The sequence below is a fragment of the Pollicipes pollicipes genome, unplaced genomic scaffold (assembly GCF_011947565.3).
Source record: "Pollicipes pollicipes isolate AB1234 unplaced genomic scaffold, Ppol_2.1 Scaffold_5724;HRSCAF=6776_pilon_pilon_pilon, whole genome shotgun sequence".
Taxonomy (NCBI): Eukaryota; Metazoa; Arthropoda; class Thecostraca; order Pollicipedomorpha; family Pollicipedidae; genus Pollicipes; species Pollicipes pollicipes.
In genome coordinates, this window is record NW_023596746.1 from 34,255,150 (window position 1) to 34,273,383 (window position 18,234).

Genomic DNA, 18,234 nt, shown 5'->3' on the forward strand with positions numbered 1-18,234 from the left:
TGCTTCGGCCCATCGCGATCTGCTTATGCTGCGAGGTAGAGTTCGCTGTTTGGCAGCGTGCTGCGCTTGGGTTGCAGTGCAGTTCTCCAAGGTGTTCCTGGCTTTGTCCTGGAAACATTAGTTGCATAACATTTAACCCGTTATAAGTTTTGATGAACGAGATTGAACATTGCGCCCGTTACTGAGCTCCATCGATGTAATGTTTGGTTATTGATGGTAACGCACAATGAATTGTTCAGATTTAGCACAGATAACCGGTGTGGTACCAGGCTTCCTGTTTGGTGTGATTCTCAGGCAAGCGAAACTTAATTTCGAATAGCGTTTCACGCTACACGGAAACGGATAAGTTATTTCGCCTGTCAGTGAAATGATTTTCAAATAATTTCGAATAACTACTCCGCATACAACCGCATTTACATGTCGTTTCAGACGGACGACTTCCGACCGTGGCGGCTGGGCTTCACGCCGTGTACGATGCCGTGGCAAAGTGCAGCGCCCAGCTGCAGGACATGCAGGCGTTCCCATGGCAGCAGAGACAGGCAACCAAGGATCTACGCATCACTCTGGAGGCCATGGGGGCCGAAATGAACGGGCCGACTTCACCAGAATCCAGAACGAATCTCTGGCCATCACTGAGCGTCAAGGCTCTCACAGGCTCTCATTCGAGGAACATCGGCCCTCGAAGTGCGGCAATTGTCAATCTAATGTTGTGTACCATGTTATATATATAATACACACACACATACAGAGAGAGAGAGAGAGAGGATTTCAGCTGAGACTGGAGGCGAGAAGAGAGAGCAAGGACGGCGAGCGAGAGGGAGATGAGAGAGAGAGAGACGGAGGGAGAGAGCCGGAGAGCGAGGAGGAGGCGAGATCGAGGATGAGAGAGGAGAGAGAGAGAGAGAGAGAGAAAAAAATAGATGGTTCATCCAATCGACCCCACAGCAACGCCTCTCTGGCATCTACTCCGCGAGGACCGCCTATCGACCCCGGCATATATTTAGCCATACATACTGCATATATATAATATATATATATATATATATATATTATATACTCTAAAGATATTCGTACAGAAACCGTCCCAATGAACGGTCGAGTGCGGATGGCTCTAAGAACTTCGTCATAGATCTGACCGGCTTATGAGGTAGTTGGAAAGAGGTTTAACTGGTAATAGTACTGAATAGCCGCACAGGCTAGTGCACCCGGCCCCTTACACCGTACTGTAATTCGTTTGGTATTTAGCTGTGGAGGGTGTCTCCTGCCTGTTATACAAGAGCATGCGTTACTTAGATGATTTGTGCATTTGGATACAACATCACGTTTAGAAAATAGCACGATCCTTTAACTTGTAGTTATCAGTATGTTACACCAGCATTCCCAATATTCGGTTTATGGTCTATTCGAGGTCACTTCCCTCCAAACGGATTCTTATCATCGCTTCCTTCTTTTGCAATCGGCAGGCGGAAGGGCGTGCTGTGGGGTCGGCTAATGAACTCCTTCAAGGCAACACGCACTTACTCCGCGAGGTAGGTGACCTGCGTCAGCTACGAGCAATACAGCACGCAGAATGTCTTATGCACGTCAAGAACACAGCCACGAAGCTCGCGGGTCTCGGGATAATACCCGAATGTGCTGCGGTCAGCTGTGCTCGTGTTCGGGCTGTCTATGACGCCGTGAGGGAGATGCCAGCAGAGCTCGGTAATGCTAAGCTGTTCCGACGCAACAGCGGAGTAGCGAGCAAATACCCCGTCGGGCAGGGTCATGCAAAACTGGTGAGCCACGTGTGACTTCTGGCTGTGCCAGAGTTCGTTGTCGGAAGCACGGCTAGCGTGGCGCAGGACGTGTTCGAATACCACCGGCAGCTCTCGCATGGTAACGCGGCCCTCGAATTGTTCATTCGCTGGAACAGACCCGACGTCACGGCATCTGACCCGCTGCTGGATACGGTGCAGGCTAGATTTAGAAATAAGTCCCTGCGCTCCAATGGTCGCGGCATCACGACCTCGTCACAGAGCACGGTGTTGCGACGCTACCTGGCAAAGACCATTCCGCGTGCTGGTTTGTGTTGAGGCGTACTGGAGCCCGGATGTGTCTCCACCGCAGTGGAAGGGGATCGGTTCCCCTGCCATATCTTATGTGAACTGCAATGACAACACAGTCACTTGTCGTCTTGCCCTTACATTGATAAGTACAGTGCGAGGCTTTGCACTGAAGCGTGTGTCCAGTGTCACTGCTCAGTGTAGCTAACATGAATGTTCAGCTGCTAGTTATAGCTGTTGGTTGGATAGTATGTAATCCTATACTACAACAATACGCTGCTGTTTCTGTGTCGTGTGGTCCTGTGCACAAATACAGTGCATATGTGAACTCCCGTCTAACGCTCAATAAATGACACCAGATCCAATTTAGTGCAATTGCAAACGAGGCCCTGTTCAATTACTGTCGAGCTGGCCCAGTTTTACATTACATGTCAAAATACTCGAGCATTGATCAAGAGAACCAGAGGGAGGAGATTGAAATTACTCTGTGCTGGTCTTAAAAAAACTAGTGCAGCAAATGCATTAACCGAATTTTCAGAATGTACCAGATTCAACATTTTTCACAGCCCTGCCGCTGTCGCTGATCGTGTTACACAGGCACGACAGCCATGATTATGCGTCAAACACATTTGGTACTGTTGGGGAAAACATGCGTTAGCTTTAATCTGGGCCAGCCTGCACTTTTAAAAGCTGCCCCGCCTTGCAGACAACTGTTCCTTATCCCGATCCAGTAGTATCATTTGAAAACTTGTCAACATTTGCAGACTGGCTTAACATGGGATGAAGACAGCATGACGAAAACTTTAGGTGCCTGTAATATGCTTTTTGGTAGAAAATTAACCTAACACCAAAAGTTATGTGTTTATTATCGCACACCAATAGTTAAGATAGCCCTTCCGTATTTAGTTGGCCCAGTGCTCCCTCTTTGCTCATATCCATTAGGAGGGCTCGGAGGATGGGAAGGGTGGGGGGGGGGGGGCGCTCAGTGCAACATTTGGGGAATTAGCCCCACCCCCCACGAAAGAACAGAAAGTGACACCCCTGCTTGCATCGTTGCAAGACGCGATGCTCACGTGTTATACATATGCATGCGTGCTATATTGCGTATGCATGTGTGTTTCTTCTAGCGCTCAGATCAGTTAAGATCCGATTTAGTTCAATTGCAATCACGGCCCTGTTCAATTACTAGCGAGCCTGCCAAGGTCTGCTTCACATTCCGGAATACTCCAGCATTGACCAGGACAAATATTGAGAGGGGAATCGACATTAGTCTGCTATGGTCTTAAAAACTAGCGAAGCACACACATTCACCGAGTTTTCAGAATGAAGCAGATTCAACATTTTTCTGAGCCCTGCTGCTGCCGCTGATCGTGTTTGCACAGGCACCACAGCCATGCTTACGCGTCAAATACACTTGCCAACGTTGAAGAAAACATGCGTTCACTTTGATCTGGGCCACCCTGCACCTTTAAAAGCTGCCGCATATTACGGACAACTGCCCTTTATCTCAATGCATTATTATCATTTGAATACTTGGCAACATTTGCAGACTGGCTTGCTGCAGACTGGCATGTTGTCCCCATGATGGGACGGCATCACAAAAACACCAGGCTAGTACAGGATGCTTTTGATGAAAATTAACCCGATACTAAAGTTATGTGCTTATGTACCTAATGCCAGGTGTATACAAATTTTCTTCTGTCACCGGACGAAATTTTGGAGCTGTTTGAATTGTCATCTGGAGCCGAATCTTTCAGAAACCGTTGCAATAAAATGCAATAAACCACAAAAAATACCAATTTAATGCAATACAGCATACCATCAAACACCATCAAACAATTTTGTTTCGGGAGCCCATTTGCATCTAAATATCATTTGCTGGCCATCAAGCAATGAATGATGATTAAGACTTAAGTAATAAAATTTTCAGATGATACGTACTTAACAGAACCAGCTTGGAGACAGGAAGTTTCCTATTCAGACAGGGGGAGGGGATTGCTCTTCCTGGCCATGGATGTGGTTTCCGATTTCTATTCATCAGTTTTAGGCATTTTTTCCATTACTAATAATTCCTAGGGTTTAGCCTCGCTCTTAAGTAACCTCGAGAGAGAACATACCCCTGCTCCCAACTGTTTAAAGAAAGTGCGTGAAATCTGTGGAGAAACCTGTCTTGAGCACATTTTGCAGGCAGGCTCAGTCATTTTTATCGCCCTCCCTTCATCCCTCAATCCTATGTATTTTACAAAACTGCATCCTCGTAGCCCGATATTTACCGACGGCATGGTTCTACAAACACCTGACAAGAACATCAACTTTGGTTTTGTGTTTTTTTTGTGGAAACGACATGTTTGAACACCTCTACCACCTCCATTCAGCTTAATATGCAATATGATGAAAACAAATTTTATCTCACGCCTGCCCACCGATCAGTACGCTAAGTCTGAGGTGCAACGGACAATGCGAGGGGCCTACAGCAGCGATGCTGAGTCCCTTACCTCAAAGCCACTGTTACTCTCAACAACAGGACGCCCCGGATGAATCTTTGACACCTATCGAGCCAACGTCCTTCGTTTACCTCTGGAGCTGCCGCTCAAATATCCACAAACAACGATCCCCCCTGTATCGGCAGGACTTTTTAACGCTACTACATTAAAAAGCTGACGAATTAGCTATGTTCATCGGCCAGTCAGCTTCTGACATGAACACAACTAACAGCAGCCCACAGCCTTGCGCTGACCAAACGCATCACCGCGTGGCGAGCGCTCGAGCCCATCTGTCTCAAACGGCACGCCGCTTTAAAACTATGCGTAGCAAACTGATCACGTTCGTCAGGGCTGAAAAGTGCGTTTTCTGTCACCGACAAAATTGGGAGCGGTCTGAACTGTCACCTGGAGTCAGATCAAAGCCAAACGAAACCGTTACAAGATGCTTCTAAATGCTTTAACTACAAAAGACAGAGACAAATTAAATGCGATGCGGCATAACCCTCAAACATTTTCGTTTCGGGACTTAATTTGTGCTAGATTTTTATTTGGTGGCCATTTAACACCTGAATGAAGGTTGAGACTAATCTAAAATAATTATCAGATAAAGGTATACTTAACATAACCAGCCTAAGGGCGTATAGTTTCCTACTCAGTTGGGGGAGAGGGAGGTAGGATTGTGCCTCCTAACCAGATGCAGCTTCACATTTTTTAATCACTTTTATCCACTGTTTTTCATCTATCATAATTTGGTGCTCAACACCAAAAAACTTATTTTGAGAAACTGCACCCTCGCTGCCAGCTGCAAATCTGGGGAAAAACTGGTTTAAATGCATCTCGGAGACAGCCTCAGCCATTTTTCTTCCTGCACCCCCCCCCCGCCCTCCTCCCTTCCATCTTACACCCCTGCGCATTTTGAAAAACTGCATCCCTGCGTCCCTACATTTACCGACACCATGATTCTACAAGCATCTGAAGCAATATCACTTCTATTCTCGTGACCGCATCGTACAATCAGCTGACAGCGTTGAAAAATTGTCTTAGCAAAATCATTGCCGGTGCAGAACTCACATTTCCTGACATCATCCCAATTATTTAGAGCAAAACCCATGCATTAATGGTATCAACAGATGCAAACGACAGCTTTCAACACCTCTAGCACCTTCGCTTAGCTTTACATGTAATATGATGCCAACTAAGAGCGTTTTAATTCATGCCTGTCCACCGATCGGTGCGCTAAGTCTGAGTTGCAATGGGCAATGTGAGGGGCTTATACCAGCGGTGCTCAGCCTCTTACCCCAAAGCCGTTGTTCCTTTGAGTAGCAGGAAGCCGCGGAGGAATCCTTGATGTGTGTTGCTCCAACAGCCTCCGTTTACCTCTGAAGCTACAGCTCAGGTGTCCACAAACAACAATCCGAGGACTTTTAAACGCCATTACCTTAAAACATTGACGATTAGCTACCGCATTCTAGCCAGACAGCTTCTCACGACATGAACGCAACCAACAGCAGCCCACAGTCTTGCACTGACTCCAAGGTACCAACCCAGCGTACCTTGCACAACAAAAGTACAATCCGCGTGGCGAGCAATCCAGCCCATCTGTTTCAAATGACACGACGCTTTAAAGCGCTGCGTAGCAAGCTGATCACGTTCGTCGCAAGACGCTGTGGTCAGCCATAATTCTTACGACCATTAATGGGCCTAGTTATTTGGTGTTTTATACTCTTCAGTATGTGAAGGGAATCTTGGCTGAAAAATCTGCGAAAAGCATTGATATGAGCGGGATTGGAAAAACACTGTCACCACTGCTTTGTGATGCCAGCACTGAAATAGCATTGTTGTTTATGTGGTTACGTATGGTTTTGTATTTGTAATAGCTATTATAATAATGGTAATAGTAATAATATAGTATAAATGCTACACAGGCTATTATTTGTAATAGCTGTACTATGTTTCTGTAACCTGCAAAAAACTATCCTGATTAAAGCTACTGTATTCGCCAGCAATTGATGGCTCAGTTTGCTCATACAGCGAAACGCCAACGTTTTGACATGTGTTCTTCGCATGTTCACGCTGCAAGTGCCAAGGAGAATAGACCAATACTAAGCTTTGAGTTTCGCTTAGCTAGGATAGTGAGTTTTAATATGGTCTCGTCTAATACAATTTGTTTGCATTTTCCCAATTTTTTCATTATTTGGTACAAAAAGTCTCAGTTTTTGTCATCGATCATATCCGGTAAATCGGAACCTTTTTTTCCCTGCCTTCTACCGCACACCAACAGTTAAGGTAGCCGTCCTGTATTTGGTTGGCCCATTGTTCCCTCTTTGCTCATATCCATTAAGAGGGCTCAGAGGATGGGAAGAGGGGGAGGGGTGGCTCAATTCAGCTTTAGGGGCCCAGGCCTCACCCCTGAAAGCATAGAAAGTGACACCACTGCAGACATCGTTGCAAGATGCGATGCTTTGGGACTCATCCGATGCATCTGACTTCTGAATATTGTGGTTTTCTGGCAAATTTCTTACATGTTACTGTCATGTACTGTCAAGACGCCGACATTCAGGGGATTATACAAGGAGCAATTGCCAGCCGTTACAACGATGCAGTACATATGTAATTAAAAAATCAGGATACGCGCAACATACGTTTACATGCAAACGAATTCACGTAAACAGGCATACACATCACACGCCAATTGTGTACGCAAACAAATTCAAATAAACAGGCATCGCGCATCACGCGTCAGGCATCACCTATACACGTAAACGATTTTAAGCTAGCACGCATCACACATTAAGGCACAAATTTCACGTTCGCATAGTCTACCATGATGAGCCCTGCACGTTAACACGCGCTCGGATGGGGTTGGGTTTAAATTGACCCCCCCCCCCCCCCCAAGTTTTTGTCCAGAATGGTCTCCGAACGGCGCGGCGTAGCCGCGCCAAGTTCTGCTCACTGTAGACAATTGAATAGCTGATTGTTTGACATAAAAAATGAAGGTGTACCTTGTAAGGTCGTTGACCTATGGCAGGTTAAGGTCAGGCCATGGTTTCAGCGGAGGCAATTTCTATGGAATCGTCCAATCTGATACAATAACGGAGTGTTTGACGAAGCCATGCATTTCTGAGATGTTTTCTTATGCACCACAAATATTGAGTGAGCAAATTACGTTGACTTCAGGCAAGATATGAAGGTCAGACCAAGGTCAAAACCAACCTGATTTATCATTTTGGGGCTTGCTCTATGGGATAGTTTGTGGTGCTCATTTCGAATTTATTGACAGTAGGAGCCGCGCTATACATCTTCGGTTTCCTTCTTAGATGTCAGAATAGTTCATTGACCCAAGATGACCCGGGTCGACATTTTATTTTATGAACATACTGCCTAGCGTAGTCTTTGCCGCTTATTCAAATGCAAAACTCATAGCAGTCTCGTATGATTTTGGTCACCATGACCTTCAAAAGGTCAAACAAGGTCAATGATCTCAAATGGGCTTGTGATCTTTTTCTTAGAAACAGTTGCCTAGGTTATGGGGTCACTTTAGAGACCAACCTGGAATTTGAACTTGTTTGCCTTATTTGACCTTAAGGTCATGATATAGGAAGCTCAAACTTTGAATTCAGTGAGTTCACGTACAGGTCAAGACACGTGTAAATTTGGTGTCTCAAGCTTTCTAGTTGCTGAGATCTCAGGGGGTCAAATTGACGCCCCCCCGCGAGCGAAGGGTATCTTGTCGGCTACCCGGGCGCGTGTTAAGGTTTGGTCGCCGACTTTTGATAAAAAACGGATTCACTTATCTTCCTGTCTGGGTGTTCCTGTACTCCGTAGATGGCTTTGAGTTTTAAAAGGGACGTAAGGTCCATGTCTCCCCTGATTTCAGCCTCAGCGTGTTTTACCAAAAGACGGTCACCGAAAGGGGTATTCCCTGTTTCGTTTTTAGCGTTTCGCAGGTGTCCATCATATCTCACAGGAATAGGGCGCGTGGACTCCTCAGCATAGACTCAATCCCATATTGTCATGGGACTGCCATGGACGGGCCCATGACAATGTAATATATGCCATGGGCCTCCCGCGCCGACGTTTCAGAGGCTTTCGGGCGCCGTCGTTGCGCTCGAAATCGGAATGCGTAGCCTAGGGCTCCCGGCAGTGGATCGATACACTGCGCTGAGCGTACTCGAGGAAGGCGCTTACATTAAAACTCGTGTCCTTTGTTTGCATGCGCATTTGGCTACATTTTTGCCCCTTGCATTACCCTTGCCGCTTAAAAAACATTTTTGTAGAGATAGTATGCCGTCGATGATTGCTCGGGGCTAGGCTCGTGTCAGTCGTCATCCATGTCGTTGTCTAGGCAGCTTTCTGTGCACCAAAGAGATCATAAGACGCCGGACCGTTATGGCAACTAGTTGCAATCAATACCTGGATTGTCCTCTAGATTGCACAATTTCCGTGGTTATGCGCAGGTTTGCGAAAATACAGCGCGCATTTGATTGAATAACTCCACAGTAAAAACATGTATTTGTCACAAAACGTCGATCATTGAACATTCTCTGTGGCAAGAGTAGACACCGTCCGCACACCAGCCGAGTCCGGCTAAACTAGATCCCACACCGGTGCGATCGGCGTCCGTACGCATCTCGTACTCGTCGCAGCTCTCAGCTTCAGTACACTGTCTGACTCACGCCCTTACAGCTGTCGCGACGCGTCGGAGCGGCAAACCTGGCTTTCGCCACGGCATAGCGCCCCCAGAAAACATGTAGACAAAAATACACTGCGTGGGTATGTTCGCTGACGCTGACATGACCGTGACCACAACTCACTGGGCCTGACAGCAAAGCCTACCAGCTCAATAGGCCTGACCTAGGACGACTGACGGGGTTCCCAGTAGTCGCCGGACCCGTCGGCTGGCGGCGGTTCCGTGGTGGAGCTGCGTGACGGTGGACGGCTCGGCTGTGGCGCGGCAGCCCCCCCCCCCCCCCTGCCTTGGCCCTGGGCCAGCCGGGCGCGGCGTTCTCCCGTGCGCGCGCCGTGGTCAGTTACCGCGATGCGGTGCTGTTTAATCGCGCGGTTAGCGACGATGACAAACTGAGGGTGCCCGGCCGGGCCGGAGCGTGCCGCCTACGTCACGCCGTTCATCCCCTAGGCGGCGCTAGTGTGGCGACCGAAGCACACTGACGTCAGCGCCAGCGCCAGCGCCAGGCTAGCGGCGGCCGGCGCCGTCTTGCCCGCCGCGTTGCAGAGATCATTCTTGCACGTGCAGAGCACCTGTCCCTTCTTGGAGGTCTTGGTGCAGCGGCTGATGGCGGTGGAGAAGCAGCTACGCATCTCGTTCCCGCTATCGTCTGAGGGACAGCGCTAGTGTCAGTATCGGTCACTGTCAGTGTCAGGCGGCAACACTGGCTGACAAAGCGACATGGTCCTCTGATGAACTGAAGCTGCCCCTTACTCCTCAGATCGTGTAGAGTGGGGTCGGAACGATACCTGTTGTATGCCGCAACGCTGAAAATCAAGAAGTGGTGGGGAATAAACTGATAAATCCTGCCGACTTGGTGTATAAGATCGGCAACAAAAAAGCATATATTCATGCGAAACTAGGAGCCAAAAATGTTTTAGGACAGCCAACTTTGGTAACCGTCAAGACGAAAAAATACAGCGCACTATGCAAAACATAACATGAGGTCTCCATGCATATATATTATGCCTCCATGGTAATAAGCTCGTCACATAACACAAGCAAAAGTTTCTGTAATTTATCCCACTCTACCGGACCCTGGTACCTTTTCTACGTTCCATTGCAACCCGGCGGCAAAAATATTTTACGATTGTTACAACTATTATATCGTTGGTCGGCCGGCTCGGTGACAGGTCGGCGACAAATCAGTACATTTCCTATGGCCCGGCCGGTCGGCCGATTCGCTGTTTTTAACAGGCGCTCGGGTAGGGGGTTCGAAGTGACTCCCCAAAGGTTGTTCCAGAATGGTTTCCAAACGGCGCGGGGTAGTCGTGTCACACTTCGCACAGCAGTAGCCAATTGAATAGCGGATCGTGTGCTGTCAACAAATTAGATGCACCTTATAAGGCCACTGACATATGTCAGGTTAAAGTCAGGCTATGGTTTTAGCGAAGTCAATTTCTAGGGAATCGTTCAATCTGATGAAACAACGGAGGGTTAGACGAAGCCATACATCTCTGAGATGCTTTCTTGGGCAACACAATAATTTTATGAGCAAATTACATCCACCTAAGGTCAGGTATAAAGGCCGGACCAAGGTCGAAACCAACCTGTTTCAATACCCAAGAGCTTGCTGTATCGGATGGTTTCTGGTGCTCATTCTAAATCTACTGATAGCAGGAACCGTATTCTACCTCTTCCATGGACGAGGTTAGAATAGGTCATTGACCTAAAATGATCCAGGTCAACATTTCGTTTTTAGGAACATATCACCTAGCGTCATCTTTGTCGCGTATTCAAATGCAAAACTCAGAGCAGACTTGCATGATTCTGGTCACCATGACCATCAAAAAGTCAAAGAAAGTCGCTGGCCTTAAATGAGCGTGTGACCTATGACTTAGAAACAGTTATTCAGGTTCAGGGGCCCTTTGGTGACCAGCCTGGAATTTGACATTGTTTTACCTTAATTCAGAAAGTCACGACCTAGGAACCTCACACTTTGATCTAAGTGAGCTCACGTACAGGTCAACACACCCTGTGAAGTTGTTGCCTCTAGCTTTCTTAGCTCCCGAGACCTCAGGGGGAATTGACCCCGCACCAAAGCGAAGGGTATCCAGCCGGCCACCCGGGTGCGTGTTGACGGCCGACTCTGAGTGTCCCAAACCATACAGTGTAAAATACCGAAAAAGATATAGATATAGGAATTTATCTGGCCACAGTGACGTGTTTCAGTCGTCGCGATGCAACTAATATGAGGTGGGCGGTGACTTTCAATGCACTGCAAGTTCTCAAATGGCATTCGCATTGCAGTGTCACAAATACCTGCCTAGGGTTTAATTTCTGGCCTTGTTTGCTTCGTCGACTGTGCCGTGATTCAGAATCCTGTCCTCAGCGACGAGAGGCATTGACAGTTCAAGGTAAGTCGGCGGCATGATCCGATCAAGGTAGAAATTGGCCTGTAATTATCCAAACCACTTTCCAAGTCACCCGAAGGGCTTTTGACTCGCTGAAGCGGTCACAAACGATCAGCCTTCTTCCCTTTCAAAGAACCATGGAAAGAACAAAAGCTCCGCTCTCGGTTTAATGGTGGCATGCCACCTTTCTGTATTTTTCACCGATTGCTATATCAGACGCATGTGATTTGATAAGTACTGCCAGTTTTCTTGAAATTCCTCTCAATAGTTCAGAATTTCGATTTGAAGTAGCCGCTCTTGCGGTGGTAACCACATCTGACTCACTGCTTCACCACTATGAACTGAATACTTTTCATTTGCCTTGCTTTTCTCACGCGTGTGTCCTGTAATGTTTGCAACACACTAATACATCAAAACGTTTGTGGAATAAATGCTACGAAATCTTGAAACACTGTGTAGACGACAACAGATGCGAACATGAAGCTATTATCTCGTGAATTCGAAGAAGCGTTACACTATGACTTTGATCTCTACCCTATGGCGTTTACCACAGTGACTTTTTTGAGGCGCACGTTGGCTTTGGGAATGGGAGTATGACATGGTCCGCAGTGACGCACTAGTTCACACTCCAAGCGATTGATCTCTCGGTAACAGGTCCTTGCCGCTTACTGCGCCAACCGCAAACATTCCTTTATTCGCACCTGTAGGGGTGCCGGAGCGGTTGTCATGACAACGGTGGTTAGGCAACTGAAGGGAAGAAGTCTAGTGCCGTTACGAAGCACTAACAGCGCAATTTGGGCGCGTAGCTAATAATAGTTTTATCATTATTTTGTTATTTTGTGCGGCAGTGGCGTTACCCAGTAGAGTTCTTGGACAAAACTGGTCCTAAGGTTTCAATAGAGTATGCGTTTGAGAAAAAAAAACTCCAGGTGAGACATCCCCTTTAAATATTTGCTCGGTTCGCAAACTTTGAAATATGCCATACTCAGTTCCCTTTCCTTTGCTCACAACTCGTAATGCTCCATGCGCCTGCGGCTCGTAACACTGGCACGAGCAGGATACTCGCGTGCCAGTATGACGGTCGGGATGGTGTGAAGCGGTCAGTAACGAGCGCGACGGCGGAGGCGCGCGTGCCCCGCCTGCCGGGCACGCTCGGCTGCTGCCGTGCGGCGGCGCGCTCATTACCAGCAGCCATTACCGGCCGCCACCGACCCACCGCGGATCTTGATGCAGGAACGGTCAAGGCCTGCCGGGCAGGTCATCTCGAACCGCAGCGCCGGCTCGGCCAGACTCAGCGCGCTGCAGCGCGGGAAGCCGCTCGTCTTGTTGGCGATGGCTGCCGGGATCTGCACGCCGGCGATCTGCTGGTTCGGCACGCAAGCGTAGCAGTGCAGCGCCTCGGCCTCTGCGGCACACGGGAGGGGGGGGGGGGCAGGGTCAGCGGGGGGGGGGGGGGCAGGGGCAGCGGGGGCAGGTGGCTGCGGCCGGCGCCCGCGAGCCACCTGCTTTGTGCGTTATTATAGACGCCTCAATATCTATAAATTAGATGTCCACATTCGCCTATATGTTTACAGCTTTATTATTGATGGTCTATGGTCTACGGTGTATCGTGTGGTAGGCCTGTGTATGATGGTTATATATATATATATATATATATATATATATATATATATATATATATATATATATATATCTCTCTCTCTCTCTCTCTCTCTCTCTCTCTCTCTCTCCTCTCTCTCTCTCCTCTCTCTCTCTCTCTCTCTCTCTCTCTCTCTCTCTCTCCTCTCTCTCTCTCTCTCCTCTCTCTCCCTCTCTCGCTCTCTCTCCCTTCCACGATTTTCCACCACCAAAGCTGGTGGGCTCTGCATCACCCACACTTCAACTGAGCAGCAATTACAAATCACGATCACCGGGTTAGCGGGCTGATGGAGCCCGTTCAGTCCCATTCAGCCTGCTCAGCCAGGCTCCACCCAGCCGGAGCGACGACACGCCTCGGACCAACGGATGGCCGAGGTCACGACAGCTGCCTGCGGCGAACCGGCGACGCGGGGCCGGAACGTGCTCTCGTCGCTCGCTAGCCTGGGCATGCCGTGTGGAGCCGGCAGGATACGGGCACTGTGACTGCACCGTCCGTCACCACCACAGCCAGGCGCAGCACAGCCGCTTCTCGTCCGGCTTCGTCTCACCGTAACTGCACCGTCCGTCACCACCACAGCCAGGCGCAGCGCAGCCGCTTCTCGTCCGGCTTCGTCTCACCGTAACTGCACCGTCCGTCACCACCACAGCCAGGCGCAGCGCAGCCGCTTCTCGTCCGGCTTCGTCTCACCGTAACTGCACCGTCCGTCACCACCACAGCCAGGCGCAGCGCAGCCGCTTCTCGTCCGGCTTCGTCTCACCGTAACTGCACCGTCCGTCACCACCGCGGGCAGGCGCAGCACAGCCGCTTCTCGTCTGGCCTCGTCTCACCGCTGTAGTCCTGATTACGGTCGCACGCGTCAGCATGAAGGCACGGCGAAAGGCCGGACTTGTGACTACTGATGGGCTGGCTCGTGGGCCTGGGACCGCTATGGATCACCGCTCACCGGCGACTGGGTCAGCGGCGGTCAGAGACGGCTGGCATCGATTCAGGACGCGGCTGTAGTGGTGCAGCGGTGCAGACCGGAGGTGTGTGCCCACTGTCATCAGGTATGCGGAACGGTGACCGGTCGTCCATAGCTTCGTGGCCCGTGCTACCCCCCCCCCCCCCCCCCAACCCCCAGTGCCCAGCGGCGTTCGGTCCCGTGTGAACCCGCGCCGCCCGGTGACGCGATCCGGAGCGGCTGGATCCGTGTCCCCGTCCGGAGCAGCTGGATTCGTGCTCCCGTCCGGAGCGGCTGGATCCGTGTTCCCGTCCGGAGCAGCCGAATCCGTGTTCCCGTCCGGAGCGGCTGGATCCGTGTTCCCGTCCGGAGCGGCTGGATCCGTGTTCCCGTCCGGAGCAGCTGGATCCGTGTTCCCGTCCGGAGCGGCTGGATCCGTGTTCCCGTCTGGAGCAGCCGGATCCACGTTCCCGTCCGGGGCAGCTGGACCCGTGTTCCAGTCCGGAGCGGCCATCCACAATGAAGCTGTGCTGTGCATGACAGACCGGGAATCAGGCTGCTCGCGGCTGGGGCTGGCACAGCCCCGCCCGCAGCCGGGGCCGACGCTGGCCGCCCAACCGTGACGCCCCTCCCCGCCGCCACCCACCCGCTCACTCACGTGGGAACGCGTCCGCTCGGCCCCAGGCTGTTTCGAAACGAGAGCCGGGCGGACCGTGTCCGTCGCGACTGTACGCGTCCGGGCTGGTGATCGGGCACATACGGCCGATTGTTCGTGTCCGTCACTTTTTGGAGTAATTCCCGGCGTGGTTTCAGTAAGGAACCCAAAATGAAGTACGACAAGAAGAGCTTATTTACTTTACTTTTTAGTTACATTAAACACTGATATAACCGAAACACAGCCCAGAAATTTGCGCCACGCTGTCAAACTCAAATCAAGGAATGAAGGGATTGAAGAGCGGCAAACGGGCAGCGAGTGCGGTTAGAGCATTTTGATAAGCGGTGACCCACCGAGGACGGCTGCTCCAGTTCACCTACCTGTTGCCGCCCAGAGCACGAGGGCCAGAACCGATGCGATGCCCGCCATTCTCAGAGGTTCGCACCGCCACCGGCCGCTCCGGTGTCCCGCGCGGCGCTCCCCGAGGCGCCCGTCTTTCACACTCGAACACCGCCGGCCGATCCCCCCTCCCGTGTCGCGCTCCGCAAGACCCCGCCCCCTGTCCCCGACTGCCGTCGACGGCGCGCGTACCGGCAACGACGCGGCGTAGACGGATGCTCTCGGCCGCGGCGGGCACGCGTCAATAACGAAACGCGTGGCCGCGCGCACCTGCGCGAGGACTAATGCGGTGCAGCGACGGCGCGAAACCCTCGCTCAAGTGTTCGCTCCTTGGTTATCCCGCGACGGAGGCCCACAAATCTAGCCTGTTTGAACTGTGAACTCAATGCAAATGACAATGCTCGAAAGTCTGTAAACTTCCGCTTTATCTGTTTCGTTTTATCTGTTTGAATTGTTTTTGCCCGTTCGCGCCATTTCACCCCTGGAAGATATAATTTCAGATTGATGTCATAATGTGTGTGAATAAAAGTACGTTTATTGACTTTTGCATGGTTTGAAGCAAACCGTTAAGTCTGAAAAAGTTGAAGACGATGTTAAGCAACTGAGGATGGCCATGGCGAGGAACGTTTCTTAAAAAAACTCGATTTTGTACTTATGACAATACATCTGCATATATTTGCATTGCTGTTTATATTTGGCGCGCTAAATAATCACATGTTTAACCGAAAATGAATGATCGCACGGCTGACCGTGAGGACGGGATGATTTAAGTATATGTAACTATGCGTGAGTGTAGTGTGTCCAATTCGTAGACGGGCCAACACCTTCTCCCCTAAACGGTCTTCACGGTGTGCTGATGGCCAAGGGGAAATGTATTGTTTGATATCGTGAGGCTGTGTTCTGTTAGTACCGGTCCATTGTCGTAGCAAAAATTGTTTTGTCAGTGTGCGAATCGAAAATTTTGTAGATGCATGATCAACGGGGGTCTCCATGATGTGACGGGCTGTCAAAGCTTCTTTATATAGTTGGTCAGCCAGCTGATTGCCCGTGATGCTTCTTTGTCCTGAAATTCATAAAAATTCAATTTTCATGCCCTGTATGCGTAATATATCATAGAGATTGACGATGTTAACGAGGAGGTGGTGAGTGAAGTCTGAGTTGATAAGAGATTGTAAAGCTGCCTTCGAATCCGAACAGATCAGTATTGTCCTCGCTGTATGGCTGAGTTGTGGAATGTGCCGTAATACAAGAAGAGCAAATAATTCAGCCAAAGATACTGATGTGCCACCCAGAAACCAACAATTTTTATCGCAATGTTCAGTGCAAATTACTGTACATCCGGTGTGGTTATTGGCCTTGGAGTCATTGGTACAAACAGAACTGCCAGTTCGATTGTTGGCAGTTAGGTGATTAAATGTCTGTTAAACATAGCTTGTTGTGAAAAAGTGTTTGGGATCATCAAAAAGAAACAAAACTTTCCGAGGGGTAAACTACCATGTTGGTACTACTAAGGCAGGTGGCACGGAAGAAGGCGGTAGAGAAAACTGGAGAGAGGTACGGTGTACAGTGGTTCGAGATGCTATTGTAAGTCCTGACCGGCGGTCTGCCGGCCTTATGCAGCTGTAGTGAGTGTGAGGTAAGACATGTATAGATTGAAATGCCGGGTGATTTGGATTTTGTTGCACTTTTGTCGCACTTTTTGGATCTCAATTTGTGTTCCATTTATCGAAGGGAAAGATGCATAACGCGAGCGTCCACTTCAAGAGCTGAAATCGGGGAAGCACACAAAACTCCTTGGGCAATGCACAAGAACATGTTTCGTATGGTGGATAGTGGTTAAAGAGTGTGTTGGCTGCCTCCTGCATATATACCGCGCAGCCATGTTTAGTGATGGGAAGAACTAATAGCTTTTATAGACGTAATAACGTTTGGCGGTCGGCACCTTATCTTGATCCGGAAATGCATGTAAAGAGATTTAGTCTCTTTAGACATTGGGAGTGAACATGCTCCGCGTACTGTTGCACCGATAATTTTGGGTCAAGTACGATATCAATAAATTTAACAGACGAAGTGAAAGGAATGCAATGCCTATCTGATCGGAGCCGAAAATTAGGAATACGACGCATATTTTTCCTGAAAACCATAGCTGTAGACTTTGAAGTGGAGAAACGGAACCCAAACGCTCTGATCACTGCTGCACCTAGTTAAGGGTGGCTTGGAGCCGTGGCAGCGAATGATCATACTCAGCGCCCAAACACCAGATCGCGCTAACGTCCGCAAAAAGTGAAGGAAAAACGCCGGTGGTAGTGAGTCAAATAAATCGCTTGTCATGGATTTAAATATAATGGGTGAGATGCAGCTGCCCTGTGGGAGGTCGCTCCCTAGGTAGTGAGTATCAGAAATGACGGATCTACATCTCACACGAAATGGCCTCATGTTGGAAAGAAATCCAGTGAGGTAATGTGCTAAATGGCCCTTAAGCCCTAACTGATGAAGCTTGAAAATCAGTGCAGGCTTAAAGACCATATCGTGGGCTCGATTAATATCCAGGAATATAGCAGTCGTGTGATGCTGATGTTTAAGTAACGTCTTATGTCAGTTTGAAGTCGGAAAATGTGGTCTATTGTGCTGCAGTTGTTTCGAAAACCACATTGTTTTTTTGTACGCAAGCAGACTCGTTTTTTAGCGGCCAGCGGCACTTCCGCCGACTACACCCAAGGGAGATTCTGTGTCAGAGGCCGAGGTCGAGTCTGTACCGGTGTCATCCTTCCTGCACTTGCTGCGCTTCCCCATAATGGGGGAGCGGGAAGAGAACAAAAAAAAAAAAAAAAAAAATAGGCGATAGGTTTGTGTTTGGGCGAGTACGAACGGAAAAACGACGAAAACAATGATGAGAATAGAGGACTCTTTGGCAGATAGCCGCAACAAGAGCAACCGCTTCCATCAGAAATTGTCCTGCCAGTCGGGCGTGGCCAGCGAGTAGCGTGTCTGTAAAT

General features: G+C 49.4%; 1 protein-coding gene across 1 annotated transcript; it reads right to left on the minus strand.

The window, feature by feature from the left end:
- Window positions 1-9,488: 9,488 nt before the first annotated feature.
- LOC119103750 (uncharacterized) lies at window positions 9,489-15,391 on the minus strand. Its single transcript, XM_037227385.1, has 3 exons — window positions 15,220-15,391; window positions 12,822-13,010; window positions 9,489-9,861 (listed from the first exon to the last, which is right to left on the minus strand). The coding sequence occupies exons 1-3, from the start codon at window positions 15,266-15,268 to the stop codon at window positions 9,659-9,661; spliced, it is 441 nt and encodes a 146-aa protein (XP_037083280.1). The 5' UTR covers window positions 15,269-15,391; the 3' UTR covers window positions 9,489-9,658.
- Between the last annotated feature and the right edge of the window lie 2,843 nt (window positions 15,392-18,234).

Coding starts and splice junctions, on each gene's coding strand:
- LOC119103750 (XM_037227385.1), bottom strand. CDS start 15,268: ATGGCGGGCATCGCATCGGTTCTGGCCCTCGTGCTCTGGGCGGCAACA. Junction 13,011..15,219: donor CGTGCTCTGGGCGGCAACAG/GTAGGTGAACTG, acceptor CGTGTGCCGCAG/AGGCCGAGGCGCTGCACTGC. Junction 9,862..12,821: donor TTCCTGCATCAAGATCCGCG/GTGGGTCGGTGG, acceptor GCTGTCCCTCAG/ACGATAGCGGGAACGAGATG.